Source organism: Leucoraja erinacea, chromosome 2, assembly GCF_028641065.1.
Source record: "Leucoraja erinacea ecotype New England chromosome 2, Leri_hhj_1, whole genome shotgun sequence".
Taxonomy (NCBI): Eukaryota; Metazoa; Chordata; class Chondrichthyes; order Rajiformes; family Rajidae; genus Leucoraja; species Leucoraja erinaceus.
The window spans coordinates 109,842,464-109,863,237 of NC_073378.1; the positions used below are offsets into that span (position 1 = coordinate 109,842,464).

The window sequence follows — 20,774 nt, forward strand, 5'->3', positions numbered from 1 at the left end:
TGGACACCCAAGGACACCTTACAGGACATAAAATCACAATACGTTTATCAATATTAAAATCAAGTTGATTAAAAACAAAAAATACACAAACATTTTAAGTCATTAAAATCAGGGTGAACATGGTGGAAATTATGTCGGGTATGCTAATCTAAACAGGTGTGTTTTGAGTTGTGATTTGAATTGATCGATAGTGTCCTGGTGACGGATGGGAGGTGGGAGAGTGTTCCAGAGACGTGGGGCAGAGCAGCTGAAGGCTCTGGCACCCATGGTGCTGAGTCTAAATGTGGGGATAGTTAAAATTGCAGCTGAGGAGGAACAAAGTGACCGGGAAGGAATGTATGGTAGCAGCAGGTCAGAGAGGTATTGGGGAGCAAGGTGGTGTAGGGCTTTGAAGGTCAGCAGTAAAATCTTGTAGTTAATCCGGTGGTGCACAGGGAGCCAGTGGAGCTGAGTGAGGATGGGTGTGATGTGGTCCGATGATCTGGTGCGGGTGATGATCCGGGCTGCAGAGTTCTGAATGCATTGGAGGCGATGAAGAAGTTTATTGGAGGTGCAAGTGAGGAGGGCGTTACAGTAATCGATGCGGGATGTGACCAGAGCGTGGATGAGGACTTTTGTATTGTCTTTGGAGAGGGAGGGGCGGAGTCTGGAGATGTTGCGGAGATGAAAGTATGCAGAGTGTGTGATATTGCTGATGTGGGGGCCAAAGGAAAGTGTACTGTTCAGAATGACGCCGAGACTTTTGACATGGGAGGAGGTGGGTATGGGTGAGCCATCAACTGAAATGGTGAACGGGTGGGTTTTGGAGAGTGTGGACTTTGAGCCAATTAGCATATTTCTGTAAAGGTTTAGTGACATCCAGTTGCTGATAGCTTGAAGACAGGTGGTGAGGGCAGTTGGGGGAAGGGAGGTGTTTGGTTTTGTGGAGAGGTAAAGTTGTGTAGCAGTGAAAATTGATTCCATAATGACGGAGAATATTGCCAAGAGGTTGAATATAGATGATAAAAAGCAGTGGCCCCAGCACCGATCCCTGAGGAACACCATGGGTGACTGTGGCAGTTGTGGATGTGACTTTATTTCCCTGGATGAACTGTTTTCTGTCGTGTAGATAGGACCTGAACCAAAGTAGTGCATTGTTGTTGATGCCGGTGGCAGATAGACGTTCCAGAAGAATTGGGTGGGAGATGGTATCAAAGGCTGCTGTGAGGTCGAGGAGGATCAGGATGGATAAGTGGCCGGTGCCAGCTGCGAGCAGGAGATCATTTGTAATTTTCACTAAGGCTGTTTCAGTGCTGTGATTGTGGCGAAAACCGGACTGAAATGGTTCATAGAGGTTATTGTTTTGAAGGTGGACTTGAAGTTGTGTCGCTACTGTCCTTTCCAGAAGTTTAGTGATGAATGGGAGGTTGGAGATGGGGCGGTAGTTATTTGGATTGTTTGGATCAGAACCTGTTTTTTTTTAGAATCGGGGTGACAGAAGCTGTTTTGAGAGATGTAGGGACCGTAGCAGTTGATAGGGAGGAGTTAATTATGGACGTTATGATGGGTGAGATAGAGGGCAGACAGGACTTAACCAGGACAGTAGGGATGGGATCAAGCAAGCAGGAGGAGTCCTTGGACTTGGTGATGAGTTTAGTTATTTCTTCGACTGTTGGAAGTTGGAAAGTAGATAGGGTGGAGTGGGGAGTCCAGATAGTAGTTCAGCTCTGCTCTCTGGTTGTGATGGTTCAGTTGCCTGATAACAGCGGGGAAGAAACTGTCCCTTCTGTACTTTTTGCCTGATGGGAGAGGGGAGAAGAGGGAGTGGCCAGGGTGAGACTGGTCCTTGATTATGCTTCTGGCCTTGCCGAGGCAGCATGAGATATAAATGGAGTCAAAGGAAGGGAGATTGGTTTGTGTGATGGTCTGGGCTGCGTCCACAATTTGCTGCAGTTTCTTAATGCTTGCTGAACTTATTTATTTTTCTCAGGAGAGTTTAGTTTATTGTCGTGGACTGAGGCATATGGTCAGCATAGCCTAATACTGTTCAGTTTAGCTTTATTACCATATAATCATCTTGAGAACAGACGCGGCATGATTAGCAAGTTAGCAGATTGTACTAAAGTAAAATTGGTTAGTACAGTGTCAGGGGTTATGGGGAGAAGGCAGGAGAATGGGGTTAGGAGTGAGAGATAGATCAGTCATGATTGAATGGTGGTGTAGACTTGATGGCCGAATGGCCTAAGTCTGCTCCTACTTGTGGGAGAGTCTCGGACTAGGGGTCATAGCCTCAGAATTAAAGTAAGTTCCTTTAGGAATTAGAGGTGGAATTTCTTTAGTCAGAGGGTGGTGAATCTGTGGAATTCTTTGCCACAGACGGCAGTGAAGGTCAAGTCAGTGGATAAGGCAGAGATTTACATAGTCTCTGAAATTTATGTTAAGGTCGGCATCGGAGTGGGGACTTTTTTACCGACTCAGACTCCGGCAGCACCAAAATTGCTCCGACCGCCTCCATAGCCCTGCTTGTTCCAAAATGATTCACATAAAATAGTCTGTGGAGTGGTACGCAATGAAAACGGTTTGTTAATGCAAAAGAAAACGCACCATAGAAATATATATATATTTTTTAATGGAGAACATCAGTGAGCTGCTTGACAAAAATGTAAAACAAAGGTCAGAAAGGAACATTCAACAAAGACTTCAGAAATCCAACAAAATGGCAGCATCTCCTCATGGAAATTAAGACAAGGACTGAGATACCGCACCCATTCTTTGCAAGATCCTCACTTCGATTTACACAAGTAGAAAGCAGGATGTAATGTGTCAGAAATAAGTTCTCATATAAAATTGGCATTTGGTCCAGGATGACTGAATATAGTGTTGAAGCTTGAAGTCTGGTCTATGAGCGTGTGTACTTGCCCCAGATGTGCAGCATGAATACTGAAGCGATGAACAGTAGACTCATAACAAGCACTGGAACAGGCCCACTGGGAAGAGAAAGAGAAAAAAAATCAATAGAGGCACACTCGGCATACACCACTACTTGCTTTTACTTCCAATGTCAATACACCTAGAGAAATACAAGGGACAAATGAGACACCTAGTGGTGCATCAAGTGTGCCCATATAATGTCACTGGAGGAAGTGTATCGAGTTCAATTCATTTCTGCTCTCTCAGTTTCGGCAAAACCAAGCCTAGAACTACGAAGCATGCATTGTTCGCAATATTTGCTGTGAGCATTTGTAACTTACACACAACTAACGGGAACCTGAATCCAAATGAACATTAGACAAACATTTTGCTTGTACACCGACAACGTGGACACATTTTGGATTGGAAGGCTAAATCACCTCAAGACTACTATCACATCGTGCCAATGAAGATAGAACATAGATAGATACAATTCATTTTATAATAATCCACAGCCATTGGAGCTCATTTCTTTATCCGAACTAAAGCTGCAGCACAAACCTTGGGGTGTTAGACCAAGAAAGCATAGATTTAATTACAACTCAACAATGAAAAGGAGGACAATCATCACAACATTGCATATTTTGCACAAGCAGGAAATTCTGACCATATTCTAACCACGAACAAAGATGTTCCCACCCAATTCTCAACTGCCTGTGGCAACATTACAATTTAAACAGACTTTCCACTAAATATACAACTCCAGACCTCGTATTCCACAGGATCACTGTGGCTCACTTGTTCAGAACCAGAATAATGGTGGTTTTCTACTAAATTTATCGGAAGTACAATTACTTTTTGGAAAGTTGAAATAAATCGCAAGAAGTCGACAAACTTTAGCTCCAGAACTCAACAAATAAAGGTTGCTATCACCACATAATTTTATTATTATTCATGTTCTCCGAGCTTGGCTGGCGAGAAACGTAGGCATGATCTTAATAGATTTGATCCAAGCAAACTTTAAAAGAACCAAACAAAAAAGGCAATTTTCACTCCCGTAAACATTAAATACAAAGAAGCAAGGAGTCACCCAGTGCAGAAGGCAGGCATTCAATCCATCTTGTCCATGTCGGCTGTCAAATTCCACGCATTCACCATCTCTCCCTTTCAAATATCCAATTTTCATTTTATCTATGCTAATTTACTAGTAATACAGAATTAATCTAACTCTTGACAAAATGCAGCGACAATGGTCACACCATCAGACGTTACATCCTATACCAAGAACATAGTGCTATGGATTGAGGAAAAAAGATTGAAAATACTTTAAAAAAATCTAGCTCTTTACATGACAGACAGCTCAGAATTATGAAGACAAAAGAAAATGTAGCTAACAATTTGCTCCAATTTAAAATTTATTTGTTAGATGTAGTTGGGGTTTAAAAATATTCTGAACCTGAAAATGAAAGCAGCCAGTCATGACTAGTGAACTATTAGTTTTTAAATCTTGAACTCATCTGTCTCATTGAAGTTATTAGATGAAGAATGCACTTTGACATAAAGCTCCAGTTTCATTTCCCAAGTGTGCAATGAACAGAAGATATTGAAAGGCTCAGATCAATGAGTGCATATTCTTAGAAACACAGTCAAAGCTGATAAACTCATCTAGCAGTGACATACACATTCAAGGAACAGGCTGACCTTCAAAAAGTGACAATACCCAAGGAACAGAATATTACCTTAAAAAACATGCCACTTACCCCATTAATTTACAAGCCTGAAGTGACTTATGAATCAACACAAAAGTTATTAAGTACCAGTTAAAAGGAGCAAAATAGCTGCTAACTTAAAAAAATAGACACTTACAAAGAGAAACTCCCACTAAAAGATGGAAGATGGAACATAATCTAGTTTTCCACTCGACAGACATTTTGTTCAATTTACAAATACTTATTGTGAAGAGCTTCATTAAAGACAAACTTTTGGGGCTGTGCAGAATTGTATTTTGATCGGTAGTGGGGAAACTGCTAGAATCAGTTATTAAAGATGGGATAACAGCACATTTGGAAAGTGGTGAAATCATTGGACAAAGTCAGCATGGATTTACGAAAGGAAAATCATGCCTGACGAATCTTATAGAATTTTTCGAGGATGTAACTAGTAGCGTGGATAGGGGAGAACCAGTGGATGTGGTGTATCTAGACTTCCAGAAGGCTTTCGACAAGGTCCCACATAAGAGATTAGTATACAAACTTAAAGCACACGGCATTGGGGGTTCAGTATTGATGTGGATAGAGAACTGGCTGACAAACAGGAAGCAAAGAGTAGGAGTAAACGGGTCCTTTTCACAATGGCAGGCAGTGACTAGTGGGGTACTGCAAGGCTCAATGCTGGGACCCCAGCTATTTACAATATATATTAATGATCTGGATGAGGGAATTGAAGGCAATATCTCCAAGTTTGCAGATGACACTAAGCTGGGGGGCAGTGTTAGCTGTGAGGAGGATGCTAGGAGACTGCAAGGTGACTTGGATAGGCTGGGTGAGTGGGCAAATGTTTGGCAGATGCAGTAAAATGTGGATAAATGTGAGGTTATCCATTTTGGTGGCAAAAACAGGAAAGCAGACTATTATCTAAATGGTGGCCGATTAGGAAAAGGGGAGATGCAGCGAGACCTGGGTGTCATGGTACACCAGTCATTGAAAGGAGGCATGCAGGTGCAGCAGGCAGTGAAGAAAGCGAATGGTATGTTAGCTTTCATAGCACAAGGATTTGAGTATAGGAGCAGGGAGGTTCTACTGCAGTTGTACAGGGTCTTGGTGAGACCACACCTGCAGTATTGCGTACAGTTTTGGTCTCCAAATCTGAGGAAGGACATTATTGCCATAGAGGGAGTACAGATAAGGTTCACCAGACTGATTCCTGGGATGTCAGGACTGTCTTATGAAGAAAGACTGGATAGACTTGGTTTATACTCTAGAATTTAGGAGATTGAGAGGGGATCTTATAGAAACGTACAAAATTCTTAAGGGGTTGGACAGGCTAGATGCAGGAAGATTGTTCCCGATGTTGGGGAAGTCCAGGACAAGGGGTCACAGCTTAAGGATAGGGGGGAAATCCTTTAAAACCGAGATGAGAAAAAACCTTTTTCACACAGAGAGTGGTGAATCTCTGGAACTCTCTGCCACAGAGGGTAGTCGAGGCTAGTTCATTGGCTATATTTAAGAGGGAGTTAGATGTGGCCCTTGTGGCTAAGGGGATCAGAGGGTATGGAGAGAAGGCAGGTACAGGATACCGAGTTGGATGATCAGCCATGATCATATTGAATGGTGGTGCAGGCTCGAAGGGCCGAATGGCCTACTCCTGCACCTAATTTCTATGTTTCTATGATCTGGAACATGATGATGACAAAGACAAGGGATCCCATTGAATCCTGAAATTCATCATGGAATATAGTACCAAACCCTGTCATCGGCACAGAAAACTTTTGAGTGGGTGTCCATTCGAAAAATGAGACCCATTTAACGTTAGATTAAATATACAAGTGCAGGTCTACCACTGATTTGCCAGCAATTGATGGTCATTCTAGCCCACCTCCCACAAATCCAGACAAAACAAGATCCGTTCCCGTAACCAACTTCCACGGACGACTTTGCCGGCTGGTATCCGAGTCACCAGAGGCCGTAACCTCTGTTGATCCGGCATAACAGATATCTAGAAAGGCTCTGGAACTGAAGGTGCCGAAAAAACAGTGGTGGACCTATACTGCAAAAAAAGTAGCATTTGATGAAGACATAAAGCTCCCGTTTCATTTCCCAAGTGTGCAATCTTCCCTCTATCTCTGCCCATCTACAAAACAGAGCCTAGAAAGTCAATGGAGGCAGAAAAATAAAATCTAAATGTGACCATTTGTTACAATCACAATTGTTAAAAAGTGTAACTATTTCTTATGACTAAAAATATGATTAGGGTCATGAGCATGGAAACAGCATGAAAACATGCCCTTTGGCCCAACTTGCAAATGCCGACCAAGATGCACCCTCCCCTCTACACTAGTCACACCTGGCTTTATTTGGCCCATATCCCTATAAACCCTTTCAATTCATCATAAGATCATAAACGATAGGAGCAGAATAAGGCCATTCGGCCCATCGTCTACACCATTCAATCATGGCTGATCTAACTCACGCGCCTAACCCTATTCTCTTGCTTTCTCCCCATAACCTCGGACACCTATATTAAGAATCTATCTATCTCTGCCTTAAATATATCCACTGACTTGGCCTCCACAGCCTTCAGTGGCAAAGAATTCCACAGATTCGCCACCCTCTGAATAATGAAATTCCTCCATATCTTCTTCCCAAAAGAACGTCCTTTACTTCTGAGGCTATGACCTCTAGTCCTAGACTCTCCCACTAGTGGAAACATCCTCTCCACATCCACTCTATACAAGCCTTTCACTATTCTAGGGCACATCTCACGTATGTCATCTCAGCCAACCATGCAATATTTACTCTTAACTATGCAGCAATTTTCCTTCAGTTAGACTGATTAATGACACATTCTTGATCTTCCTCGACTTTTAATGGATTCTGAACTATTTTGCACAAATAATTGAAGAAATGGTCACACAGCACACATCTTATCTTCAAAACAGGTACACCCTCTTGGGAGCTGTCGGGGCAGACGACACTTCCAAGTTTGATTAGCAGGCAGGGCTACGACTTCAACCCTGACGCTGGCGACGTTAGGCAGAGCCATTGTGGGCGACTAGTTAGTTAGGGGGGGCAGACAGGAGATTCTGCGGCAGCGGTCAAGACTCCAGGATGGTAAGGTTCTTCCCTGGTCCCAGGGTATAGGACATCTTGGAGCGGGTGCATGATATCCTCAAGAGGACGGGGGAGCAGCCGAAAACACTGGGACAGGTACATAGACAGGATAGGTTCAGAAGGATATGGGCCAAACACAGGCAGGTGGGACGAGTGTAGATGGGGCATGTTGGTGGGCGTGGGCCTGTTTCCACATTCTATGATGATTCTATGATTCCAAAGGGATATTTCCAGCTCTTTAATAGATTTATGTTTTTTATTGTTGAGCTTATTCTAGCTTAATTTTACCATATATTCCTATATTTAATCATAGTTATATTCATTCATACCAATCAAGAGGCCCACCCAGGCTTGTCCCATATTCCTCTAAACATTTTCTGTCCACACAACTGTCCAAGTGACTATTAAATGTTGTTTATAGTACCTGCTCTATCTACAGTGGCTTGCAAAAGTTTTCATACCCCTTGAACTTTTCCACATTTTGTCACGTTACAACCACAAACGTAAATGTATTTTATTGGGATTTTATGTGATAGACCAACACAAAGTGGTGCATAATTGTGAAGTGGAAGGAAAATGATGCATGGTTTTCAAATTTTTTTACAAATAAAAAACTGAAAAGTGTGGCGTGCAAAAGTATTCAGCCCCCCTGAGTCAATACTTTGTAGAACCACCTTTCGCTGCAATTACAGCTGCAAGTCTTTTGGGGTATGTCTCTACCAGCTTTGCACATCTAGAGGCTGAAATTTTTGCCCATTCTTCTTTGCAAAATAGCTCAAGCTCAGTCAGATTGGATGGAGAGCGTCTGTGAACAGCAATTTTCAAGTCTTGCCAGAGATTCTCAATTGGATTTAGGTCTGGACTTTGACTGGGCCATTCTAACTCATGAATATGCTTTGATCTAAACCATTCCATTGTAGCTCTGGCTGTATGTTTAGGGTCGTTGTCCTGCTGGAAGGTGAACCTCCGCCCCAGTCTCAAGTCTTTTGCAGACTCTAACAGGTTTTCTTCCAAGATTGCCCTGTATTTGGCTCCATCCATCTTCCCATCAACTCTGACCAGCTTCCCTGTCCCTGCTGAAGAAAAGCATCCCCACAGCATGATGCTGCCACCACCATGTTTCACAGTGGGGATGGTGTGTTCAGGGTGATGGGCAGTGTTAGTTTTCCGCCACACATAGCGTTTTGCATTTAGGCCAAAAACTTCAATTTTGGTCTCATCTGACCAGAGCACCTTCCTCCACATGTTTGCTGTGTCCCCCACATGGCTTGTGGCAAACTGCAAACGGGACTTCTTATGGCTTTTTTTCAATAATGGCTTTCTTCTTGCCACTCTTCCATAAAGGCCCGATTTGTGGAGTGCACGACTAATAGTTGTCCTGTGGACAGATTCTCCCACCTGAGCTGTGGATCTCTGCAGCTCCTCCAGAGTTACCATGGGCCTCTTGGCTGCTTCTCTGATCAATGCTCTCCTTGCCCAGCCTGTCAGTTTAGGGGGACGGCCATGTCTTGGTAGGTTTGCAGTTGTGCCATACTCTTTCCATTTTCGGATGATGGATTGAACAGTGCTCCGTGAGATGTTCAAAGCTTGGGTTATTTTTTTTTAACCTAACCCTGCCTTAAACTTCTCCACAACTTTATCCCTGACCTGTCTGGTGTGTTCCTTGGGCTTCATGATGTTGTTTGTTCATTAATGTTCTCTAACAAACCTCTGAGGCCTTCACAGAACAGCTGTATTTATACTGAGATTAGATTACACACAAGTGGACTCTATTTACTAATTAGGTGACTTCTGAAGGCAATTGGTTGTACTGGATTTTATTTAGGGGTATCAGAGTAAAGGGAGCTGAATACTTTTGCACACCATACTTTTCATTTTTTTATTTGTAAAACAATTTGTAAGCCATGTATCATTTTCCTTCCACTTCACAATTATGCGCCACTTTGTGTTGGTCTATCACATAAAATCCCAATAAAATACATTTACGTTTCTGGTTGTAACGTGACAAAATGTGGAAAAGTTCAAGGGGTATGAATACTTTTGCAAGCCACTGTATGTCCATTGTCAACTCATCCCATATACTCACCATTGAGTGAAAAAGTTGCCCTCGAGGTTCCAGTTAAATCTCGCCCCTCTCACCTTAAATCGATGTACTTATGATCGATTCCCCCTGTATCAACCCTAACTATTCCCATCATGATTTTATATACCTCTGTAAGATAACCACTTAGCCTTTGCTCCTAGGAATAAAGTCTGAGCCTGCTCAAGTTTTCCCTATAGGCCAGGCCCTCAAATTAATGACATCCTTCCTGTAACTGGGTGGCCAAAACTGCGCACCATACTCCAAATGTGGCCTTACCAATGTCTTGTACAAATGTAATATAACATTCCCACTTTTGCCAGCCTTCATTTTTTTTTTACTGACGATACCACTCAAACAGAAGATGACTGCAAAATATACAAGGCAGCAAACCCTGGAATCCAAATTAACATTGGTTAATGTCATCAATCAATAACATAAACAAGTATATTAATCTATCTCCTCCATGGCATTAGGTTTAATAATAATAATAATAATTTGAAACAAGATGCTGTTAGATCAGCAATCACCATTCAGTAATTACATAAAAGCAAAATGGATATAGTGAAAAATGGAAAAGTGGAATTTATAGCAATTAGTACATGAATTAAAACACTCAACCAGACAAATGAAGACTACATTGTGATTCAGTATCCACAGAAAGCACTTACACTTTAAGCCCAGGAGAATCCTCTGTATAGAACCGCCACATTCCACCAGTACCTGCTGAGGTGGTTCGACCAGTACGGCTCACTGCACTGCTGGTAGCTTTCCTGGAGAGGAAATAAAGAAATAGGCATAAGGCCCACATTGCACTGTTATTTCTCAATTAGCATTGCAATAGAGACAGTCATGCATTCAGACAGATCTCCTTTGATCCAAGATTATGGATCACTGATTTTCCAGCAACTGATAGTCCGCCCACCCGAATAGTCCGGACAAAATTCCAATAGCTCCATTGAAATTCCCTCAACGGCCACGGATGGCAATGCGAGTGCAGAGCGCTCTTTCCGGTTGTGTCCTTTCCATTGTGAAATAATCAACTATGCTCTCAATCTTCTCTTATAACTGTTTCTTAAAGACAATACAGTAAACCCTCATTTTAATGGCCCCCGTTATAACAGATGTTGGATATAGTGGACAGACCTGCCGGCCCATCCCCAGCTAGCACCGTCTCCCCGGCCATTTAGAGCCCTGGCTTCTGACCACACTCCCGATTCGCAAAGTGCACCAGCAAGCCCTTCTTCACCCACCGAAAGGACACAAAGTGCTGGAGTGATTCAGCGGGTCAGAATCTCTGGAGAACACGGATCGTGACATTGTGACACTTCCTCAGACTGATTCAGTCGGCTGAGTTACTCCAGCTCTTTGTGTCGTTTCACTTGTACAGCAGGCACCAATGCCGCTGGTCTGCATCACTCCTGCTAGGGTCCCTTTCCAATCAACTTTAGTTAGCTCCTCCCTCATACCTCTGTACCTTTACCTTAACTTTACCTTCCAGCTAATGTTATAAACAGTATTAAAAGTACAAAATGAACTGTGTAGTGGTCATGGATGAAGTAGCAAATGCAGTTACTAATTCTCTGTGCAGTGGTCATGGATGAAGTAGCAAATGCAGTTACTAATTCTCTGTTAAACATTTAAAAATTCAGCAAAAATGGCTGGGCATATCCCCAGTCCTGCTATTAGTATTGCACAACCTTTTAATCGGTTTAAATCCGAAAAGCATTTTTTCCATATGTAGTGCGCACCAAAGCTCGCGTTTGGGCCAAAGAAATCTACAGGGCAAGATTTTTAAATGTAGCGGCTTCAATCCTCCCTGGAGACCGGGAGACGCTTAAACATCTGTAAATCATTCCTTAAATGTTAGTCAGTTAGTTTGGAGGGCTTTTATGTGAAGGGGGGTGAAGGGGTAAACTTTAATTCTTAGTCCCCTACCTGGTCGGAGAGGCGGGGAGCGGTCAATGCCTTACCGGGTCGCTGTGCAGTAAGCTCCGCAGCGCTGTGGCCGGTGGGGCCGCGGGGCGCCGCCGGTGTAGCTCCGACCCCGCGGGCGGCGCCGGTTGTAGCTCCGACCCCGGCAACTCTACCCCTGGCTGCGAGGCGCTCCAAATCCAGCGCGGCCCGCGGCCGGACGCCCCAGCTCCGCGAATGTCGGGAGTCGGCGGCGTCCGCACCGGCGCCGCCCGCGGCCAGACGGAGCCCCCAGCTCCGCGTCTCCAAATCCAGCGACGCTCCGCGAATGTTGGAAGAAGGCGGCCACAGCGCTCCGGAGTTTGCCGCACGGCGACCCGGTAAGGCATTGCTCGCTCCCCGCTGGTATCCCAGTGCTGCGACGTGGACTCCCCATTCTCGGAGCTAACCCGGGCCGCGTTTTAGCGCCTTCCAGGGGTCACGTCGGAGCTACAACCGGCGCCGCCCGCGGCCGGACAGCCCCCAGCTCCGCGAGGTTGGGAGTCGCCGACCAGGTAGGTAGGGGACTAAATTACCTTTTCTTTTAAACTAACTGATATGCAATGATTCTCCCGGTCTCCGGGGAGGAGGCAGCTGCTCCAGACTTTTGAAGCAGCCCCCAGCCTGAAATCTTCCATTCTAAATATGTCCGATAGGACAAGTGTTTCCCAAGGCCGGATAAAAGGTTTTAACCACAGATACTGGCCTGGTCCTAGTCCTATCCATCACCTACTCTGCAACTTAAAATTTCCTTTTCTTTTAGAAACATGATGTTCTATTTCCTAGTTTTGAAGCAGCCCCCAGCCTGAAACATTAAATATTGATAGGATTTCCCTTTCCACAGATACTGCCTGGTCTAGAGCATTTCCACCAATTCTGTTTTTATTTCAAAGTTTTCATTTGAAGACACATCCAGATGGTATAAAATTGGTGCTAAAGCATCACTTCTGAAGCACACAAGGCATAAATGAGTGTCTTCTTCTTGCGTACGGCATGCACAGCCTAAAGTTGTAAAACGACCTGTTCTGTTTGATCTTGTTTGTGCACGCCAGGTTGACTGTGCTCGTCGAAACAGGGTGGACCACGTGAAGGTTGCAATCTCCCACCCCATAAATGAGTGTCAACCCCCTTGACTCATTCAATGCCAGATTTCCAGAACATGCATTGAATTCATATCATAGGATCATCATCAAGATTACCAGATGGACAGTTAAATGAATTCAAGGATCTGCGCGAAGCCTCTGAACACTTGCCGACTTCGAAAACAAACTACTGGAGGAATTCGACCCGTTAAACAGACTTTTACAGTCCAGATGCAGGGTCACATTAGCCTCCATAGATGCTGCTTGACCTGCTGAGTTCCTCCAGTTTATATTTTGCTCCAGATTCCAGCATCTGCAGTCTCTTGTGTCTTCATCCTTATCAACTCTTTTGTATCTCTGACACATGTGCAATGGATGGAGAGTTCCGAGGATGGGTGTTAAGAATTAAACGGCTCATCCCTTCAAACACCCCCAGCGCCATCTGCGGTAGAGTCTGCTGATCCCACATTGGCATCATTATCCATCTCAATTCAAAAACAGAATAGGAACACGTCATCTTCAATTCCGAGAACTACCTAAAAAGACTCATCAACTCAAACTTCTTGTGATCAAGATAAATGTCTGTAGTGATGCTGGCATGTCACAGGATGCATCATCTCCACTAACATATGATGAACGTTTGATGGCATTGGGGCTGTGGGGGTCCTAATTGAAACTTACCGAAAAGTGAAGGGCAATAGAAAATAGACAATAGGTGCAGGTGTAGGCCATTTGGCCCTTTGAGCCAGCACCGCCATTCAATGTGATCATGGCTGATCACCCACAATTAGTACCCCGTTCCTGCCTTCTCCCCATATCCCCTGACTCTGCTATCCTTAAGAGCCCTATCTAGCTCTCTCTTGAAAGTATCCAGCCTCCACCGCCCTCTGAGGCAGAGAATTCCACGCTCACAACTCTCTGTGTGAAAATCTCCGTTCTAAATGGCTTAGCCCTTATTCTTAAACAGTGGCCAAAACTGCACACAATAGTCCAGGTACAACCCCATTGCTCCTGTACTCAACTCCTCTTGTTATGAAGGCCAACATGCCATTCGCTTTCTTCACTGCCTGCTGTACCTGCATGCTTACTATCATTGACTGATGAGCAAGGACCCCCAGATCCCATTGTACTTCCCCATTACCAACTTGCCACCATACTTTTCCAACTTAACACACAACAGGCCTGGATAGAGTGGATGTGGAGACAATGTTTCTACTGGTGGGAGAGCCTAAGACTATGCATAAATTAAAACCTGTGGCTCTTCCCATTTCAAAGCATAATAGCAACATTTGACAAAGCTTTATTAGAGTGGCACAACAATACTGTGGTTAACATGCCAGAAATTAGCTGGTAGAGCTGCTGGCACACAGCTCTAGAGACTCCAGTTCGATCCTGGCCTCAGGTGCTGTCTGTATGGAGTTTACATGTTCTCCATGGGCGCATTTCCTCTCAGATTTCAAAGACATGCGAGTTGGTAATTAATTGGACTGGATAAATTGCCCTGAATGTGTAGGGAATGGAAGAGAAAGTGGATAACCAAGAACTGTGTGAACAGGTGATCAATATATATATATATATATATATATATATAGAAGTATCCAGTGTAAATTTTGCTGTTTACCACGTTGGATATTACTGAAAACAAGCACCAAATAATCATGCCGGTTCCAAATTATTTACCTCTGTCTCACGGTGGATCCACTACCAGCAGCCCGGGGAGCCACAGCTTTACTGGGCGATCGGCTGGAGGCACCGACATTTGTTGCACTTGCAGCAGGTCCAGGCTGAAAGGGTCAAGGCAAGGAATTAGCACCAGGGAATAAAATGCACTTGCCATACACCAATGCAGTAAATATTGATGAAGTTCCACAATACAACCTCTTCCTAAACAATATTGGGAGCTAGATTTAATAGTGGCCATCTGCCTTACAAGTGGGATATTTTCTGTACAGGAGTTGTGAATAGAGTGGTTTCTGGGTCTTTAAAGGTTGCAGTTCAGTAAAACAGGATAATCAAGGTAAATTGGATCCACTTTAATCTGAAACCTCTGATGACAGTTTACATGGTGAACATTTCCAACCCCATTGAGTTAATCACAGAGATCCCTGTGGCTGGTAAATAGAAATTGATTTCGAGCTACATGCATGGAACATGCTCATTGGCCACTATTCCTCACACAATGGTATAATTTTAAATATTCCCACAATTTCAGGGGCTAAATTAATTAAATAAATTCATTTTTGTTTTATGCATGCCAAGTCAAAATGCGACAACCCCAAATGCAATAGAAACCACCTTTAATGTATTTCTTAAGTAATCATTATTATGTGTTACCAAACTTTACACTGAATTAATAAACAAACAGCACTATTCAAGACATCGAATTGTACTGTATTGTTTCGATGTTGCAACGGTTGTTAACCAAGATTACATCAAGACCAAGCTCAAGACCAAAAGGCTACCAAGCTCAAATGCTAAAATTTGAGTCATGAAAGACCTTCTCCAAAACGGAGTTTCTTTGAACAAATGCACGATTTAGTGAATATCCTACAGCTGCGAGATACGGGGAGAAAAGCGTACAAAATTGAGCCATAAAAACTCAAAAATACGTGAATATTTACATTCAAATAACAACGAAACTATCTCTTTCGATTCACGAGTTATTCGAACGAAAAAGATTCACAATGCGAATACACAACCCCAATGTCTGAAGAAGGGACTCGACCCGAAACGTCACCCATTCCCTCTCTCGAGAGAGATGCTGCCCGAGTTGCTCCAGCATTTTGTGTCCACCCCCAATGTAATTAAAGCCGTCAACGTGTGTGGTGTTGCTGACGTGGCTTTACTAAAACCAGGTCGTCTCCCCAATAAGCCGAAAGACGTTAGTAAAGGGAAACAAATAGACAAACTTATTCCTAAAAATAGAGGCCGGTTCGGTTGGGCCACGAAATCTTTGCTGTTTAGTGGGGAACTCTGAAGGCCGTGTTGCGATTAGCGAGTCTCCATGAGCGTTGCTTTTGCAACCCCCCCCCCCCTTCTTCCTTCCTCCTTAGAATGTTGACCCGTGCACGGAACGCGGCCTGGATTTTCCGCGTTCCAGAACGCCACTAACCATGGTAACTAACGCCGGGGTCCGCTCGATCCGAGCTCTCTTGCACGGTGCACTGTCCTCGCTGCCGGGGAGCTCCTGCCTTTAGACAGTGTCGAGTCTACACTGCTGGGAAACTGCTGCCTTGTGCAATACACAGTCCTCACTCACTCACTGCCGGGGAACGCCTGCTGTCGGCAGTGGCCACGACTCACAATCAGGACCCCATTCTCCCCTTCACGTGGGAGCCGCCACATCGCCTGACCTGAACAACGATCAAACGAGAAAAAGTACATTTAAGCGCCGAGAGAGGGAAGAAAAAAAAAATCTCCCCGTTGTTTTCATTTAAATCGTCCGTCTGCATGTTTGTGTTTGTTGCAAAATGAGCAGCAGCAGTAGCCCAGGCTCAGCTGAGGGCAGCATGAGCCGCCGCCTGTGAGGGAGGAGGGAGGAGGGAGGAGGCCGTGGGGACTGCGATGGCGAGCGTGGTTTTCCTGCACCCGGACCTGGGGATCGGCGGCGCCGAGCGGCTGGTGTTGGACGCTGCGTTGGCGCTGCACCGTCGCGGCTGCAAGGTGCAGATCTGGACGGCTCACCACGACCGGGCGCGCTGCTTCGCCGAGAGCCTGGATCCGGGGCTGGGCGTGAGGTGTGCGGGCGACTGGCTGCCCCGCTCTATGCTGGGCCGCGGCCACGCCGTCTGCGCCGCGCTGCGGATGCTCTTCGTTGCCTTCTACCTGGTCTTCCTGAGCGGCGAGGAATTCGACGTGGTCTTCTGCGACCAGGTGTCCGCCTGCCTCCCCGTCCTCAAGCTGTGCCGCCGCCCCAAGCGGGTGCTCTTCTACTGTCACTTCCCCGACCTGCTGCTGAGCCAGAGGCGGACCCTACTCAAGAGGCTGTACCGGTGGCCCCTCGACTGGCTGGAGGAGGCCACCACCGGCCTGGCCGACCTGGTGCTGGTCAACAGCAGGTTCACGGCCGGCGTCTTCAAGCGCACTTTCCGCAGCCTGAGCCACCTGGACCCCGACGTGCTTTACCCGTCCCTGAACGTGGCCGCCCTCGACAAGGAGGCGCCGGCCGCCGACGTCCCGCTGCCGCCCGACAAGCAGCTGCTTTTCCTCTCCATCAATCGGTTCGAGAGGAAGAAGAACTTGGTTCTGGCGGTGGAGGCCTTGCACGCCCTCCGCGCCAGGCTGGCCTGGGCCGACTGGCAGACGGTGCACCTGGTCCTGGCCGGAGGCTACGACCCGAGGCTGCAGGAAAACGTGGACTATTACCGGGAGCTGCAGGAGCTGGTCGGGAGGCTGCAGCTGTCCGACGACGTGACTTTCCTCAGGTCGTTCTCGGATGATCAGAAGGTTTGGCTACTCGGCCGCAGCAGCTGCGTGCTGTACACTCCGAGCAACGAGCACTTCGGCATCGTGCCCTTGGAGGCCATGTATGCCCGGCGCCCTGTCATCGCCGCAAACTCAGGAGGGCCCCTGGAGTCCATTCAAGACCGGGTCACTGGCTTTCTCTGTCATCCTTCGCCAAGCTGCTTCGCCGAAGCCATGGAGAAGCTTGTCATGACTCCCGAATTACGGGCAAAAATGGGAGAAGCTGGAAGAACTCGAGTGCTACAAACATTTTCTTCAGATGCCTTCGAAGAACAATTATATCGCTATATCTGCACGTTAGCACATTGAAATCTACGACAGGGTGGAATGGTAGTTGCAGTGTTAATGCATTTGCACAATGTGACAGCTGTCACGCTGGCGGAAAAGTTCTTTTTTCTAAAGCTGGCGGCACATGTAAATTACATGTAATATGAAAGGATAGTTTTAGGTCCGTTAAAGTGAAATGTGCAGTATGTGCCAGGAAGAGGGCAGGTCGAATTTTAAAACCTAAGTAGAAAACCAAGGTATCCCATACAGAATGAGAACCGTTTTGGAGACATGAATAGAGGGGAGAGGATGCTATGAAATTGACAGAAATGGTGGAAATTTATCTGGCAACATGAAACATTCTTTAAGCAAGCAATATTTTAATAAAAATGCAAACGTTTTCTTTGTCCTGTGATCTAAAATACAAATATAATATTATATTTTGTCAGTATTTTTTAAATGTCAAATGCACCCTTACATTAATCCTTTCAATACCACAAAGCATTGAAGCATTTTGAGTCCTTTATTCTTATACCTGCAAGTCTTAACTCATTAAAACAAAATCCAGATGCCACTGTTTTTGTCAGGTGATTTGAAATGCTTGCCAATTGAGAATTCTTCCAATTTCTAATTTATTTAGGAATACATTGGGTTGGTGCCAGACCATGCCAATGTTCTACCTTTGCCAGCGATCACTTCATCCAGCAGAGGTGGTATTATTGTTTTCCACTCAATTAAGCTCTATTGCTTATTCAGTCTTATGTTATTTGGTACTATTGTAATCATCTCATCTAAATTCTTATATTTATTGATGTGACCGGCTCCCAGCTGTCCATGTTGAATGCTGTTGACCTACCTTTGGTTTCATTATTGTCAATCAAGCAGAACCTGTTCATTTTAAAACTTTAATTGCACTTTCTGGTGGCGCACAGTGTTCTATTGCTCTATTTTTAAATGGTTGCCTAATGGGGCAGTAATATTCTCCAAAATATTCATCACCCATAGTCACGATTAAACACAGGTCTCATGGCACTGTGGGGCAACAGCTCCATTGCTGTGCCACTGTATCGCTTTGGAGCACCAGTTTATGATAAGTTTATACACCTCAACTTCCTTGGTAAATATATTAGCTACGATTGAAGCTACTTGTGTGGGGAGGGAAAAACTTGACCAACTCAGAAACTATGTGAATGAGAAAATCAAACCCCAAAAGGTATAAACATTGACTTCTCCAACTTCAAATAGTCCTTGCATTCTCCCTCCTTCCTCTCCCCCTTCCCAGCTCTCCCACAAGCCAACTGTCTCCGCCTCTTCCTTTCTTTCCCCCCATCCCGCCCACATAAGTCTGAAGAAGGGTCTCGACCCGAAACGTCACCTGTTCCTTCACTCCATAGATGCAGCCTCATCCGCTGAGTTTCTCCAGCATTTTTGTCTACCTTCTCATGGGTATGCACATCATTACTTCTTTGGCAAATACTCAATTACCAACTATGGCTACGGTATCAAAAGAGTCAACAGTGTTTAATTGCCATTCCGTATCCGACCGCTCTGTCCTGGGTCTCCTCCATGGCCGGTGTGAGCACCACTGGAAATTGGATGAACAGCACCTCATATGGGGAGTCTGCATCCTGGGGGCACGAACATTGAATTCTCCCAATTTTGTTAGCCCTTGCTGTCTCCTCCCCATCCTATCTCTCCCTCAGCCCTCGGGCTCCTCCTTTTTCCTTTCTTCTCCCCGCCCCCCATCAGTCTGAAGAAGGGTTTCGGACCGAAACGTCGCCTATTTCCTTCGCTCCATAGATGCTGCTGCACCCGCTGAGTTACATTTTTGCGTACCTTATATGCACTGACAATGGAACAATGCATCAATATAACTGACCTTTAAACATAATATACAGAGATAATATATAATAAACAAAATTCAATGAATTAGTAACTCCAATGTTTGGTTTAGTTTAAAGATACAGCATGGAAACAGGCCCTTCAGCCCACCGAGTCCGCACTGACCAGCGATCCCTGCATATTAACGCTATCCTACACACACTAGGGACAATTTACACATAAACCAAGCCAATTAACCTACATACCTGTACCTCTTTGAAGTGCGGGAGGAAAACGAAGATCTCAGAGATAACCCACCCGGTCACGGGGAGAACGTACAAACTCTGCACACAGCGCTGCAAGGTCTAAGGCAGCAACTCTACCGCAGCGCCACCATGGCCGCCCCGTAGCAATGTTAGTGCAAATAAGTCCTTGGTGCATAGGTGAGTACACTGTGGTGTTCATACGCCTGATATTTGGTGGGAAAAACTTATTTACAAACCTAGTTGTTATGGTTTTCAGACTCCTATATCTTCTTCAGGTTGGTAGGAGTGAAATGTGAGCATGGCCAAGGTGGTGTGGGTCTTTCATGATGTTGGCTGCCATTCTGAGGGTCGAGGATTCCATTGCATTGGGATGAGCAGGGACCCAGTTCCCTGAGTTTGAAAACAAGCTTGGAGTTAATTCTGGCCAAATTGGAGATGCCAGGACACTAATATTGAGTAAAGGCTTCTGGGCTGCTAGGCCATTTGGTCAATTTAAATGTGCCTTCTGCAGAAATGGGACAAGCTGCAGAATGGTGCCTGCTTGTCTAGAGCCTAGATAAGAATTGCAGGAAGAGAATGGAACATCTGCAGTTTCTGACAATTAGGTGTAAATTGCATGAAACGGATTGGGTGAATGCAAACCCAGACATACACATTGTAAATATTGTTGCAAAGCATTACTTTGCTAGATGTTGATTGGGTTAAGTGTTGAGCCTTGTCTGTGTGTATTGAATATCCAGGCACATGTTGCATAATTCATCTCTGTTAACTGCATTTAAAAACTTTGTCAGGTACATTGTATTAGTCACTATTATTGGGTTAGGGAAATGTCTATCATGTACTGTGTTAATCGATGTGTTATTGGACTGTAGAGAGACCACCCCCATGTGGTTCGGCCCCTCAAGGTTCGGGGACCTATAAAAGGCCGCTCTCACGAGGTCCTGTGTCAATCTTCTGGGAGAACGCTTGGGATTGCGTGACCTTCTGGAGTGTCTCTGCTTGCACGAGGCTAGGAGGGCTTGGCCAGGCAGATACAAGGATCAAACCCGCGGTGGTTAGTATAGTAGTGGAGAACTGTTATTGTGTTTTTCCAAAATAAAGTTTAGATGCACAAGTGCTTGAC

General features: G+C 45.1%; 2 protein-coding genes across 2 annotated transcripts; one reads left to right on the plus strand and one right to left on the minus strand.

Moving 5' to 3' along the window:
• Window positions 1-2,591: 2,591 nt before the first annotated feature.
• sec61b (SEC61 translocon subunit beta) lies at window positions 2,592-16,121 on the minus strand. The gene is made up of 4 exons (XM_055663304.1): window positions 15,946-16,121; window positions 14,514-14,617; window positions 10,470-10,571; window positions 2,592-2,966 (listed from the first exon to the last, which is right to left on the minus strand). The coding sequence occupies exons 1-4, from the start codon at window positions 15,946-15,948 to the stop codon at window positions 2,879-2,881; spliced, it is 297 nt and encodes a 98-aa protein (XP_055519279.1). The 5' UTR covers window positions 15,949-16,121; the 3' UTR covers window positions 2,592-2,878.
• Window positions 16,122-16,359: 238 nt separating this feature from the next.
• On the plus strand, window positions 16,360-17,997 carry alg2 (ALG2 alpha-1,3/1,6-mannosyltransferase). Its single transcript, XM_055663291.1, has one exon. It carries the CDS (start codon window positions 16,398-16,400, stop codon window positions 17,604-17,606), a length of 1,209 nt encoding a protein of 402 aa, XP_055519266.1. The 5' UTR covers window positions 16,360-16,397; the 3' UTR covers window positions 17,607-17,997.
• Window positions 17,998-20,774: the final 2,777 nt, after the last annotated feature.

What these genes read in the sequence shown, in the direction of transcription:
- sec61b (XM_055663304.1), bottom strand. An exon ending in GGATCCACCGTGAGACAGAG is followed by an intron (nt 10,572 to 14,513) that starts GTAAATAATTTG and finishes TTTCCTCTCCAG; the next exon opens with GAAAGCTACCAGCAGTGCAG. An exon ending in GATTCTCCTGGGCTTAAAGT is followed by an intron (nt 2,967 to 10,469) that starts GTAAGTGCTTTC and finishes TTCTCTTCCCAG; the next exon opens with TGGGCCTGTTCCAGTGCTTG.
- alg2 (XM_055663291.1), top strand. Translation starts at nt 16,398, where the DNA reads ATGGCGAGCGTGGTTTTCCTGCACCCGGACCTGGGGATCGGCGGCGCC.